Source organism: Saccopteryx leptura, chromosome 2, assembly GCF_036850995.1.
Source record: "Saccopteryx leptura isolate mSacLep1 chromosome 2, mSacLep1_pri_phased_curated, whole genome shotgun sequence".
In the NCBI taxonomy this organism is placed as follows: Eukaryota; Metazoa; Chordata; class Mammalia; order Chiroptera; family Emballonuridae; genus Saccopteryx; species Saccopteryx leptura.
The window spans coordinates 142244978-142260289 of NC_089504.1; the positions used below are offsets into that span (position 1 = coordinate 142244978).

The 15312-nt window shown below is 39.0% G+C and overlaps 1 protein-coding gene across 4 annotated transcripts in view; it reads left to right on the plus strand.

Moving 5' to 3' along the window:
- Positions 1-15312, plus strand: part of CNTN1 (contactin 1) — a 374840-nt gene that overhangs the window by 185550 nt on the left and 173978 nt on the right. For all 4 annotated transcript variants that reach the window (XM_066368970.1, XM_066368969.1, XM_066368972.1 and 1 more), the window contains 3 exons: positions 5119-5254; positions 6599-6631; positions 12334-12466. In XM_066368970.1, coding sequence (XP_066225067.1) covers positions 5194-5254; positions 6599-6631; positions 12334-12466 — 227 coding nt within the window. In that variant the 5' untranslated portion in view covers positions 5119-5193. The remainder of the gene's footprint in view (positions 1-5118; positions 5255-6598; positions 6632-12333; positions 12467-15312) is intronic.

The window sequence follows — 15312 nt, forward strand, 5'->3', positions numbered from 1 at the left end:
CTCTGCAGGCCCGAGAAGTCAGGGAGCTGGCAAGCACAGTGCAGCCACAAGGATGGGAATGCATCCCCGGGTGCTATTTAGGTCATTCTGATATTTTGGTTACTGAGAAGAAAAATGTCTTCTCTTATAACCGGCATGTTATTGTCAACATTTTTCCTTCTTCTTCTTCTCCCTCTGCTACTCATTTGCCTCCAACAGTTTCAGGCCCTTGGAGGCTGGGGAGCTAGCTGTCAGGTACTAAATGAATGGTGTGTCCTTAAGGGAGAAGTGAGAAGAGCAGTTGCTCTGCATGAGCAGGAATGGTTCAGCCTCTCTCCTTCACTGCACTGCTCAGGGCATGTGATCAGGGAGTCACAAATGATGGGGTACCTGGTGACACAATAAAACAAATCACCAGCAGAAAACAAATTTGTGAACAATATGTCAAAGATGCTTTTATACCGTAAGAGCAAGAAACCCATTAAATGAAATAGATTATGTGCTGCCAGGGCTATGACTCACTGTCCTATTTATTGAAATAGGAAATATTTTGGAGTGAACGAAACAATAGTGTGATATGACACAGAGAAGCTCCAAATAATATATATATATATATTTTTTTTTCTTTTTACTAAAGTATACATATTCAAATTGAAATACTTTAAACAATACTCAGTCAAGTACATATTAAAATAGTTTAAGTATGAAAGCGATAATCTCTAACAAAGACCAAAGCCCCAAGAACAGATGTTTCTTATCACCTATTGTCACCCCTCCATTCTTTTTTAGGTTTTTTTTTTAAAATGTTGTTATTTTCTTTTTTAAGATTTTATTTATTCATTTTAGAGAGAGGGGACAGAGAGAGAGGCTGAGAAAGAGAAGGGGGGAGGAGCAGAAAGCATCAACTCCCATACGTGCCTTGACCAGGCAAGCCCAGGGTTTCAAACCGGCAACCTCAGCGTTCCAGGTCAACACTTTTACCCACTGCACTACTGCAGGTCAGGCACCCCCCCTATTCTTACTGTAAGGAATTAAAATTAAATTTCAGATTATTTATGGCAAGTGCTTGGGAACACTGTTATGGAATCCTACATTTATTCCTTCATTTCTTCAGTGAGGATACATCTGAGGACTTCTTTGCTCCCAGCAGGAGAGGCATAATTGATTAATAAGAAACATGTTCCTGGGCTCATGAACCTATGCCTGGTAGAATATAAGTTAATATATATTAAATACTTTCATAGTAAAACTTCTACATGTATTATCATGCAGCCCTTACAACAGTCTTATAGAATAGGCATTCCTTCCATATTTTGTACATTAGGCAAATTAGAATTAGAGATAAGTAACTTGCCCAAAGTCGCAAGCTAAAGCATGGTTAAGCCAAACTTGGGAAGTGACCCAACTTACTTCCCCTGATCTCTTTTGACTATCCCATGCCACTAATTCCCACATTCGAGAAAGAAGTGTTCACTAACATTCTTGACCTAGAAAATTCTTCCATAATTTATTTTTAATTTCTTGAAATCACTTTCTCTGTGTGGACACAGCTCATATTCCTTTAGATCCACTCTCCTCCTTTTCCAGACTGCCTGTAAGATTAGTACAATAAAAATATCAGAATCTTATTCATATAACTCATCAAAATTAAAAATGTGAAGAATACTCGCACAATAATTTTATTTCTTTTTTGCTTTGGGCAATGCTTCTTTCTCTATGCTCAAAACTACAACAGTACCCCTCACCTGTAAAATTGAATATATTTATTATTTAGAGTTATTATTTAGAATTATTTAGAGTTTTCAAATTGCAAGTTTATTAATTGGTAAATAACAATTATTTAAAATTTAATATGGCCACGTTGAACTTCATATGCTTTTAATCTGCAAAATGTTTGCAAATATATTACCTAAATTAATCTTTACAAGAATAATTGTTTGATTTAACACAACCATTTTGGAAATAATTTATGTGTTTGCTTTTTCTACCTTCTTCCTCATTAAACAAACTTATTCTAATTAGTGTGCATAGTCCAATGAAAAGAATTAGGAACTAACAGTCCAAAAAATAAATAAATGTACATTTTTTGAGGAAAACTTTAGAAGATATGAACAATGTATACAGGTTTCAATAATTTTCATTTAGGTTTCTATTTTAATACTAATGAAACAATGCATCATCAAAATAAAAAGCTAAAAATCCTTTCATAGATCATTACATTGATTTCTCTGCCTCCTGAAAAATAGTTCTTTATTTTTCACTTTTATTTACCTGTTATTTTCCTCTGATCAGCCCCATTTAATAAAAGAAATAAAATTAATTTAAAATTTAAAAGCCCAGACTTAATGTAATTTATACAGTGTATAGTTCTCACTTTCTCATATATGTCCAAGAGAAACAAATTGATCATAAATTAATTCTGGCATTTAAAAATCATGTGAATATATTTTCTCTTGCCAAGATATTTGAATTATATCCTATTGCTTATTTGACCAATTTTTCCTAAGAATTCAACTCAACTTCTTCTCAAAATAAATGACTTTTCACTTTAGAATAATACATACAACAAAAGAGAAAAATATGTTTGTCCTGGCTCATGTAGTACCTAAATATTTTAACCAGTCTCTGCAAATGCTAGGATTATAGCAAATTGGGGTAGAATGGTGGGTTGGGGTAAATATGGTCTTAAAAACCTATCACAATTTTTTTTTAAAGTAGATTTTTTCTTTAACATGTCATTTCAAGTAATTAGTACCATTTCATTTTTGCATTATAGGAGATATTTAAATATTATTATATACTGAACATTATAGCACTAGGTATTTTCTTTTCAGAATTACTTTCATGCTTGCTCTTAACTTATATTTTTTTGTCCAACTCTATGCCATAAGATTTTTCTAGGCCATTATATATTCCTTGAAATTATGAATTAATATCTTTTCAAATTGATGCTCCCATTATGTCTTAATTGAAGAGGTCTCTTTCTAAGGCCCTGAAACAAGTTGCTCTCAACAAATTCTAGTCCGAAAAAGCAGTTGGGTTCTACTGCCACCAAATGACTTAAATCTAAGATTGTAGTACCTTCACCAGCATGTCCGTCTATCATATACCTATGCCCACAGTGATGAATTTAACAATGTTTTCAATTAAAATGATGAACACACTTTCAAATTTAGTAGTATATAAATCCAAACAACCATCTCATTGAACTGAGTTACGTACACGTCTTCCCATTGATCTGTGAACTTCTTAAGGGTAAATAAACTATGTCTTTCTTTTTGATTCCTTTATCTATGTGCTTGTTCACAGAGGTGAGTTTACTACAAAGATGATGGAGCTTAAGTTTGTTGTGGGGTTCCTCACTTACATAAGACTTGTTGGGTAAATGAGTTTGTAAAATTTGTAATTTTTTTTAGTTTGTCCACTTTTTTTGTTAAAAAATGGCACTGGGCAGCCACGTGTGTGCTTGCCCTCAAAGCAGGGCAGTTGATTGCAAATTGCAGATTGTCCTGCTTGGGAGGGACCATTGTTTTGTTAATGTTTGCTGGTGGAGGGGTCTTTGTCGGACCAGCCAGTTTTGCAGGGAGAGCAGAGAGAATTCAGAGTGCTGAAGAAGAAGCCAGTTTTGCAGAGAGAGAAGGGGGGCAGATGGGGAGCCAGAGCTGAGGGGCTTTGGGAGCCCTACTAGGCTTGTAGGAGCCTTTGATTCCAGGAGGAACCGGAGAAATTTCTCCTGGTTGTGGAACCGGAGAACTGGTCAGGACTTTGGGAACCCTGATTTAAAGGAAGTGTTTTCCCTGTGCATTGCTCATCCGCCAGTGTGAGACTTAAAAGAATGGCCTACCATTTTTTGGCTCCACTGTTTTGTTTTGTTTTTACCGTCTGCCCGAATCCAATGAGAACCTGCATGGCCATGACGGCGGTGGCCGCTGGCCCTACAAGGCTATTCCAATGTCCTGGGTGGAACCTCATCAATGTAATCGTGGTCATAAGTTTTGGGGAAGTTTATAAAAGCAAGATATTCTAATTATACTACTGCATATTTTTTGTAGCTTAGGAAAATTATTAGTAATTTTTTCTTGGTCTTAAAGATGGCTCTCCAACTTTTAATGATATGACTTCACAAATCCTAGATTCTCTCTTGCTGACATATGATGAGTAATTATTTACTTCTTGTGGAAAGAATAAGTAAAAGAAAGAGAACAACTGTATTATTAATCAATATATTTTAACATTTAAAAATTAGCATTTCTGGCCCTGGCCGGTTGGCTCAGTGGTAGAGCGTCGGCCTGGCGTGCAGAGGTCCCAGGTTCGATTCCCGGCCAGGGCACACAGGAGAGGCGCCCATCTGCTTCTCCACCCCTCCCCCTCTCCTTCCTCTCTGTCTCTCTCTTCCCCTCCCACAGCGAGGCTCCATTGGAGCAAAGATGGCCCGGGCACTGGGGATGGCTCCTTGGCCTCTGCCCCAGGCGCTAGAGTGGCTCTGGTCGCAACAGAGCGACGCCCCAGAGGGGCAGAGCATCGCCCCCTTGGTGGGCAGAGCATCGCCCTTGGTGGGCGTGCCGGGTGGATCCCGGTCGGGCACATGCGGGAGTCTGTCTGACTGTCTCTCCCCGTTTCCAGCTTCAGAAAAATACAAAAAAAAATTAAAAAAAATAGCATTTCTGGCAAAAGTTTTTTACATGTCAACAAGTAATGCCAATGTGTAATGTCTCAGTTTGTGAAAGCTCTTATACAACAAATCTTTAATTGAATCCCCTTCAGATAAATTCAATTTTTCAATCCAAATGATGATATTTGAATGTTTACATCTGTGCAATTTGTAGAAAAGATAATATTACACTCAATTGTTAAACTGTTCAAAACTAAAACACACCACCTGATTGACTTGCTCATGGTCCTGCCGTGTCAGTACAAGGAAGCAGCTGAAGTCCCGACATGGAATCTACTTTCAGTTACAACATGGGACTTACAAGTGTATTTAAATAAATTAAAACATAGTCTACAAAAAAGGAATAGAATATAAAATAAAATAAAATTGATAGTGTTGTTGACCCCAAATGACATGTTTCCTTTTTTCTTTTTTTTTTCTTTCCTTCCATCTTTCCTTTTCTTTGTCCTTTTCCTTTCTTGATGCAGGTGTTTAATATTATTCAACTGCCATAAAGGTAAAGTTTTTTTTGAAAACTGAACCTAACCTCTACTAAACACAAGATGAAAATGTGGCTGCTGGTTAGTCACCTTGTGATAATACCTTTTACAGTCTGTCTATCAGGTAAGAAATATCCTTTGCATATTCTCCATAAGTTATGTCAAAATAATCAATGTTGTCTGTCTACTTCATTAAATCTGGTGTAAAAAGTTAGAATTAATATTTTCTTTTGACAGTTGAGTCAGACAAATAAATTAATATATATAAAAGTTGACCTTATTTTTAAAATTGACATTCAATTAAAATTTCACAAGAGTTAGTCTGTGTAGTGGTGTACTGATAAATGTTTATAATCTGTATCTCTAGGAGGGGGGAAATCCCTGGTGTGTAGCATTTGTCAGTTCCTGGGGGGGAGCCAATTTCAATTTGAAGTCATTTAATGTGATTTGGAAAAGATAGTTAATGCTTCACCGCTGTATAGTAGTTTCACTATACAGAGACAATTGACTTTAATAACCTCGTTAGCATAAACGAAAGTAAAATGCAATAAAAATACTTAATACTTGGTTTTAAGCTTTTGTTACCTTTGTTCTTTATTTATTTATTTGTAAGTTAATATTTAATTTTTATTACTGGCTGGTCTGTTTTATGAAAAACAATTTCAAAATAATTTACAAAGATTAAGGAACATTAAGAATAACAAAGCAGTTTTAAGAATGCTGTACTTTTAGAATAAGCAAATACTATATTTCTGTCTTTCAAAGACAAGTATGAAGGATTCAGAAATCTTTCCTATAAGGAGATTTACATAATATTTCTCTCAAAAGCAGTATATTTTCTAACAATCAGTCTTTTAATACCTTCATTTCAATTACCTTAACTCTGAGTATTTGTTGAGTTTAAGAAATAGAATTTATCACTTACTTATCAGTCATCATTTGATGCTTAATGATGAATTTATGGATATCTTATTGTCTCTTATTTATTATTAAGAAAATAAAAAATGCTATTTTATTTTATTTTAATTATTATGATGATGACTTAAGGATCCAAAAAAATAATTTCTTTAATATTTAAGTATTTTAATAACATTAATATAACTACAGAAATTACACACACACATATACATATAATTATATGCATATATACATATATTATGCAAATATAATAATGAACATTTTTGTGGTAAGATTATTGTGGCTAAGACTTATTTTTGTGAATGAAATAGAACAAAAATAATTTTATTATATTAAATATTCCTACTAATTTTGTTGACCATAAAGTTTAGCACCACAGCTATAAAATGCAAAGACAAATATCTGCGAAGATATGATGATACTATAACCTGAATAGTAAAGGCCTAATAATCTCATTCCATTAATTAGTATCTCAGTATTTGATCAATGTTTAAAAAACCACAACTCAAAGAGCAGCTTTGGGATTAAGTTATTTTTTCTTTAATTTTAGAGTTTACGTGGCACAGAAGGTATGGTCATGGAGGTAAGTTGATGAAAGGGAAATTTTAAAAATAAGTTTCCTCAAGTGAACCATATTTCACCTCTGCTTTAAGTTACTAACTCTATAAACTTAAAGGCAAATGGTTAAATGTTAGATCACTTGGAAATTTTGTAAGATGTTTTATCTGGACTCATTAAGACGTTTGAAAGCCAAAATTAATGAATGGATACAACACAAACAAGTATCTTATTAAAGCAATGATTTTCAACTTTTTCCATCTTGTGGTACACATAAACTATTTACTACAATTCTGGGGCACATCAAGAAATATACTTTTATCTGAACTCACAAAATAAGTACAATTTTGATTCATTCTCTAAAAATTCTTGGGGAACACTGGTGTGCGCACTGTGGCATGTGGTTGAAAACTGCTGTCTTAGAGGTCTGTAGCAGATGCAAAATTTTCAGTACGACCCGTTGAATTTCCTTTATTTTTTGTAACAATTCTATGCTACTAAATTTCAAAACAATATTTTAAATATTGTAAAAGCCTAAATTATTTTTGAATGGTCATTGCTCTGCTGTGAGAGAAATACGGGTAATGAACTGGGAACCTTAAGATTCAGTTTAATTAGTGTCCAAGATGTTGCAAAATTTATTGTTTGTTACTATTCTCTTATTTTATTTATTTATTTATTTATTTATTTATTTATTTTTGTATTTTTCTGAAGCTGGAAACGGGGAGAGACAGTCAGACAGACTCCCACATGCACCCGACCGGGATCCACCCGGCACGCCCACCAGGGGCGATGCTCTGCCCACCAGGGGACGATGCTCTGCCCCTCCGGGGCGTCGCTCTGCCGCGACCAGAGCCACTCTAGCACCTGGGGCAGAGGCCAAGGAGCCATCCCCAGCGCCCGGGCCATCTTTGCTCCAATGGAGCCTCGGCTGCGGGAGGGGAAGAGAGAGACAGAGAGGAAGGAGGGGGTGGGGTGGAGAAGCAGATGGGCACTTCTCCTGTGTGCCCTGGCCGGGAATCGAACCCGGGACTTCTGCACACCAGGCCAACGCTCTACCACTGAGCCAACTGGCCAGGGCCTTGTTTGTTACTATTGACTGCAATTAGCAACTCTGTTTAGACTCTACTTCAACCACTGAACAATTCTAGCCAGAAATAGAAGTCGTATGACATAGTGGAAAAAAACACTGCCTAGGGTAGGGCCATACTGGATTTGCATTTTCAGTTTGGTAGTTACTCACTATGTTAGCTTGTACAAGTTATTCATCTTCTATGAACCTCAGCGTTCCAGTATATAAATGTCACAGGATTCTTGTGAGTACTTAAAAACTAAAATAGAATATGACAATAGCTTCTAGCACAGTGACTGCATAATAGGTGCTCAATAAACATAATAAAACGGGTAATTTATACAGTCATTGCTTAGTGATAGGAGAATGAATACCCAGGAGGACTCATTGGATAACCTCTGCTACTGCCTACATGATATAGCTGGGATGTTCACGCGCCAGAGTGAGCCGGGGAACTTCCACTGTATATGGCTATAAGGATCAAGCAAAAGGAAAGACTTCGCCTAAATTCCACCAAAGCTATTTTTGTTTCTACCTCGTGAGTTGAAAATCACTACCAGTATCCTATATGAAGATCAGTCAGCTATGTTACCTGACTTAAAGAACCTTAGCATATAATAGGGAATAAGAAAAGTTAAGTAATAAGTTGTAAGAAAAGCATAATAAGTACTTTAAGTAACTACAGTGGTACCTTAAGACATGAATTTAATTCATTCTGTAACCAAGCTTGTAAGTCTAGTCAACTTGTATATCAAACTGCCAATACTGGACCTGTGAGCCAGTGTGCCAACTAGCGGCAGCTTCCCAAATCACGACTTGTATCTCAGAATTTCGCTCGGATCTCAAACGAAAATACGGACCGAGTTGCAGCTCATGTCTTAAAAAATTAATATGTTGGTCTGTTTGTATCTCAAGGTACCACTGTACTTTGAGTTAATTAAGGAATATTTAATAATGGTGGTAGTAGGTAAGCATTTCAAATGTTAGAAGTGGAGCTAATCTGAGCAGAAGTGGCATAAATAAAAGTACAGAGGTGGGTAAATATGCCTGTATGAGGTCAGCATTTTAAAGAACACTTGTGCCTGACCTGTGGAGGCACAGTGGATAAAGCATCATCCTGGAACGCTGAGTTCGCTGGTTCAAAGCCCTGGGCTTGCCAGGTCAATGAACATATGAGAGTTATAATCTAATGAGATATATTTTATTATTATCCCCATTTTACGGAGGGTAATATTAAGGCTTTGAGAGGCACTGTTAAACACTTACTAAGGCAAGATTTAAATGGTAAATTAAGGAAAACTGGAGCAAAGCTCTCATCCTCAAGGTTGATGTTAGAGCAGACAAAATGTCTCTATGACATTTTCCTTAAACTCTCTTAAAAATAAAGTGGAGAAATGAACCATAGTTTTGACCTAGCAAAGATATTACAGTGACCCCATGTAAGAATATTCCTGCTTTCTAGCTGTACATTAATTCTTTTGGACATAGAACTCTTAGCTATGTTCTGTAAATGCTGCCACATTGATGGCACAGAGTGAGTCTCATCTCCTCATCTGGCTGTGAGGTGTCACTTTTCCTGTCTAGAGAGGGTATACTGTGAGTACTGTAAGTGGAAATAGGGTTCTTCCGTGGAGTCACAAGAAAAGCATTTCAAGGCCCATGCATAAGAGGATGAGGTGTAGTGATAAGTGGTAAGAATTATTGGAGCAAAAACAAAAGATGCCCCTATGTGCCTAGTGTTTCATCCATGATCAGATGGCCCAGCTTTGTCTCCATCTCTGGGGCCAGAAGCCAGCACTTGCCCTCACTAGCCCCAGAGGACCAGGGCCAAGAGGTGCAGCACTTCCCTGCGTCTCATTTCCCCATCTGCACATTCACTGCCAAGGCTGTACATGGACTGTGACCCATGCGGCACTTGGACCCCTGTTTGTGTTCATGTGGCTGCTACAGAGAGAGCATGTGAAAGAGCAAACCTTGGGCTTTTGTTAAGCTTTGATCTCATCATCTCGGGCTTGGGAAAGAATGTGCATTCTTTCAAACTAACCAACCACTTTCCTGGCTCTTTGCAGGCTGTGCTGGGCCCTACTCTTATCCAGTCCCTTTCCTGGACCTTTTGGGGTTCTGTATTCCTTAACTAATCTGATCCTCTCCCCAGGGTAGACAGCTCCCCTGTGTTGTCACCATCTTAGCTTCTACTGCACATGCCTCAGAGGGAAAATTTCCCCTACTATCTTATTCCACCCCACACAACCCTCCCGGCACCACCCCTATTGTGTTGTCCAGAAGAACAGGCTGGTTATCCCCTGGGGACATGGAAAGCTGGCCCTTCCTCCCTACTGCAGATTAGTGCCCATTTGGCAAAGGATGTGTCCTTCGTCTGGGGTATCTGAAGCTGTAACTTCCAGACTTAATCAGTTTCACTTTAGTCAGTTTTGTTCCCTTCTTTTTTGTTGATATCTAGCTATCTATGCTAACACCAGGAATAACTTTCTCAACATGTATATTTCTGTGATGGATTTTAAACCAGTTGCCATATTCATGTAAATTTTTTTTTTCTTTTTCTGAAGTTGGAAACGGGAGGCAGTCAGACAGACTCCCGCATGCGCCCGACCGGGATCTACCCGGCACGCCCACCAGGGGGCGATGCTCTGCCTATCTTGGGGCGTCGCTCTGCCGCAATCAGAGCCATTCTAGAGCCTGAGGCAGAGGCCACAGAGCCATCCCCAGCGCCCGGGCAAACTTTGCTCCAATGGAGCCTTGGCTGCAGGAGGAGAAGAGAGAGACAGAGAGGAAGGAGAGGGGGAGGGGTGGAGAAGCAGATGGGCGCTTCTCCTGTGTGCCCTGGCTGAGAATCGAACCCGGGACTTCTGCACGCCAGGCCGACACTCTACCTCTGAGCCAACTGGCGGGCAAACTTTGCTCCAATGGAACCTTGGCTGCAGGAGGGGAAGAGAGAGACAGAGAGGAAGGAGAGGGGGAGGGGTGGAGAAGCAGATGGGCACTTCTCCTGTGTGCCCTGGCTGAGAATCGAACCGGGACTCCAGCATGCCAGGCAGACACTCTACCACTGAGCCAACTGGCCAGGTCCCCATATTCATGTAAATTTATTGATTGTTTTAAATGTTGCTAAGTACCAGAGCTGGTCACATGTTTAGGGGAAAAATGGCCCAGGAAAAGAACTAATTTCCCCAGAGGATCTAGAAATCCATTCATTTTGCTGTTCAAAACTTGTTGAGCACCTATTTTCTTGCAAACTGCTAGAACAGCTCGTTAAGAAGAGTATTATACCAAAATTACAGAGATAGCCACCTGTCCCCAAACATTTACAATTTAATGAAATACAAAATTATATTAATAATTACACAGGCCCTGGCCAGTTGGCTCAGCGATAGAGCATCGGCCTGGCGTGTGGGGGACCCGGGTTCGATTCCCGGCCAGGGCACATAGGAGAAGCACCCATTTGCTTCTCCACCCCACCCCCTCCTTCCTCTCTGTCTCTCTCTTCCCCTCCCGCAGCCAAGGCTCCATTGGAGCAAAGATGGCCCGGGTGCTGGGGATGGCTCCTTGGCCTCTGCCCCAGGCACTAGAGTGGCTCTGGTCGCAGCAGAGCGACGCCCTGGAGGGGCAGAGTATCGCCCCTTGGTGGGCAGAGCGTCACCCCTGGTGGGCGTGCCGGGTGGATCCTGGTCGGGCACATGCGGGAGTCTGTCTGACTGTCTCTCCCCGTTTCCAGCTTCAGAAAAATACAAAAAAAAAAAAAAAAAAAAAAAAAGAATTACACAACAGCCTGACCAGGTGGTGGCACAGTGGATAAAATGTCAGACTGGATCGTAGAGGACCCAGGTTCGAAACCCTGATGTTGCCAGCTTGAGCGTGGGCTCACCAGCTTTAGTACGGGGTCACTGACTTGAGCCCAAAGGTCCCTGGCTTGAAGCTCAAGGTCACTGATTTGAACCAGGGTCACTGGCTTGAACAAGGGATTCACTGGCTCTGCTATAGCCCCAGGTCAAGGCACATATGAGAAAGCAATCAATGAATATCTAAGGTGCTGCAACAAAGAATTGATGCTTCTCATCTCTCTCCCTTCCTGTCTGTCTGTCCCTATCTGTCTATCTGTCTCTCTCTCTGATTCTCTTTGTCTCTGTCGAAAAAAAAAATCACACAATAGTTGTGTTAAAATCATAAACTGGATAGAGAGTTATGAAAACACATTATGATGACCTACTGAAGCTAGGATGGGTAAGATATGGCTTCTTGAAGGACCAAACTCTATGACTAAGTCACAAAGGATTGTACAAATATTGATAGGTGGAGAAAGTGAGATGGTGGTTCCAGAAAGAAGAAAATCATGTGCAAAGGCTCAGAGTCATGCAAATGTGACTTGACTGAAGAGCTGTCTGTAGTTAAGCATGGCAACAGAGTGCTTTGGGAGAAATGGCGAGAGATGGGCAGAAAGTATTTTAGAGATGGGCAAAACATTTTTTTGAATAAAATTCTAAATGTTTTCCTTAGGATTACAGCAGCAAAATCTTTAGTTTGAATAAAAATGGATATTCTGTGTTTCTGACATTATTTTCTAAAAATTCTTTTTAATGCTTCTAATTTTTTTTACTTATAAACCAGCACAGTGTAAAATAGTTTTGTTTTTCTTATAGTTTCTGAAGAAGACAAAGGATTTGGACCAATTTTTGAAGAGCAACCAATTAATACCATTTATCCCGAGGAGTCACCAGAAGGAAAAGTTTCACTGAACTGTAGGGCACGAGCAAGCCCATTCCCAGTGTACAAGTAAATGTACTTCACTTCCTTTTTCAGAATAGAGAGGTGAACTAAAGATTACAGATCAGCACCTATGACCCTGTACTGACAAGAAAGCCATAATATCAGGCTTTCTACAAAGTCCAGGGACATTAACAAAAATATTGCCATACTAGTTAGTTTTAAAAGCTGTTTAAGGCCCAGAGGGTAATTTTCTTAAATATATGCAAATAATTTCCTATTTCCTGCAAAGATAATGCCAGTGCCATTTGAAATGATCAATTTAAAAATTGTGTGATAGAGATCATGCTACACGTGCAAAAGGTATCTGGAGATCAGACACGTTTGAGGACAGAATATTCTTGTATGTATTAGCCTGGGTAATATACCTCCAGATGGTGGGTCATAGTCCTATATTAACCACAATTTAAAGTGTTTGCATAAATAATTCTAGAAGCAACACTTTTTTCAATAGTCTCAAATCTATATTTCAGACAACACAGCAAATTTATTAAATGTCTCCACCTACTGGAAAATCAATATAAACATTTCTTTCTGTTTTTCTGGGGTACCTATTAATATTAATAATATCAAAGATAACTTTTTAAAAAGTAACAGTGGGTTTTACTGTTTCAGAGGGCTCAGAAACATATACTTACAGTTTCTAGTCTAACGCAAAGGGTAAGATTCAAAAATTAGCCAAATGCCTATAGATTTGAATTTCCCCTATGAAATGGTTCCGTGAAGACAAAGCAAGGGACTGATAGAGAAATCGGGCTCTTGTATGTTAATGTCACCTCACTCAACTGAAGGTTGTCATTCAACAAGGTTAATTTTAATAGTATATTTTTTTCTAGGTATAAAAATGACTTTCTATTGTTATAAAAAGTTGTTATCAAAGAGAATACTACTTTCCCCCAGTTAATTCTAATTGAACTCACTTTCTCTTGCCTCTGGCTATAATCACAAAGCTATTCTTAAAACAAAATATGAAATTAGGAACAACATCACTATCCTTTTGAAGTTTTTTTTGTTTTGGGGTTTTTTTTGTATTTTTCTGAAGCTGGAAACGGGGAGGCAGTCAGACAGACTCCCGCATGCGCCCGACCAGGATCCACCCAGCATGCCCACCAGGGGGCGATGCTCTGCCCATCCCGGGTGTTGCTCTGTGCGACCAGAGCCAATCCAGCGCCTGGGGCAGAGGCCGAGGAGCCATCCCCAATGCCCGGGCCATCTTTGCTCCAATGGAGCTTCGGCTGCGGGAGGGGAAGTGAGAGACAGCGAGGAAGTAGAGGGAGAGGGGTGGAGAAGCAGACGGGCGCCTCTCCTGTGTTCCCTGCCGGGAATCAAACCTGGGACCTCTGCACGCCAGGCCGACGCTCTACCACTGAGCCAACCGGCCAGGGCCTGAAGTTATTTTTATTGTTTCAATTTCATGCAAGGGAGTGCAAGGTAAGTAGATATTTTATAAATTATCAACAAATTTGTTTTGAATATATTTGATTGGTTAGACTTAATTTCTACCATTAAGCCATACATAATAGGAGTTTATGAACATGGAAAAGTATAACCAATAGGGGCTGCAGAAGAGATCTAATCTAAGCACATCCTTTTACAGGAGAGGAAGCTGAGCCCTGAATCAGTAAACTGACTTTCTTCAGAGTGAGCGAATCACATACCCAGGATGGAAACACAGGTTTTAAAACTTCAGAGAAACATGTGATTTTTTAGTATGCATCTTTCTAGATAGGTTGATAGAGTCTCAAAAGCTATTTTTGTAGTGCTTATTCTGTGACAGTCTGTCCTTGACATTCGTACATGGAACCTTGACCAATCAGCCTCCAGGCTGAAAAGGAAGCAGCAAAACAGAAGAACTGTTACAAACAGGGTTCTAGAAACATGTGCTTCTCCTTGTCACCCTCACTGCTACCCCTTAATACACAGAGGCAGTTAGATGCTAAACTGCATAACTACAATCTTATACATGTGGATTAGCAACTCCAATACTCCCCCTCCCTCCAGTTTCATTAAGTGTCCTTAGCAAAATTTAAAAAATAAAAGAGAAGCAAAACTTTACTTGGCAAATAGATCTCTATGCAGGTCGTACAGCACGGAAGGGGTGAGGGTGAGTGTGGCTGACTCTCCACACACTTATGGAGAGAGCTAGAAGGGAGAAGTAGATGTTTAATTTTGGTATGAAGGTGTTTGCCTTTATAAGAAAAAAAATAGCTAAGGATTCAATTTGTCTGATGGAAAAGAACACTTGATGTTTTAAAAATTTACTTAATATTCAGGGCAAGCCATACTAACCTTGGTACTCATGCAGTTTGTCATTCACATAGTAGTTTTATATTCATAGCATGTTCTGTGATACTTTGTTATTCATGGAAACATTCTGAAAGGTACAGCAGGAAACTTTACCTCCCACTTATCAGCCTAAAGCAGGGGTAGTCAACCTTTTTATACCTACTGCCCACTTTTGTATCTCTGTTTGTAGTAAAGTTTTCTAATCTCCCACAGTTTCCACAGTAATGGTGATTTATAAAGTAGGGAAGTAACTTTACTTTATAAAATTTATAAAGCAGAGTTACAGCAAATTAAAGCATATAATAATAATTACTTACCAAGTACTTTATGTCAGATTTTCATTAAGTTTGGCAGAATAAATCATTATAAAACAACTTACTATAGTTAAATCTATCTTTTTATTTATACTTTGGTTGCTCCACGACCGCCCACCATGAAAGCTGGAATGTCCACTAGTGGGCGGTAGGGACCAGGTTGACTACCACTGACCTAAAGGCTTTTGTTATCTTTTCTTGTCCTCCCCACATTAACAAAGACCCCAATAAGATTGCATTTAGTGCTGTGTGAAA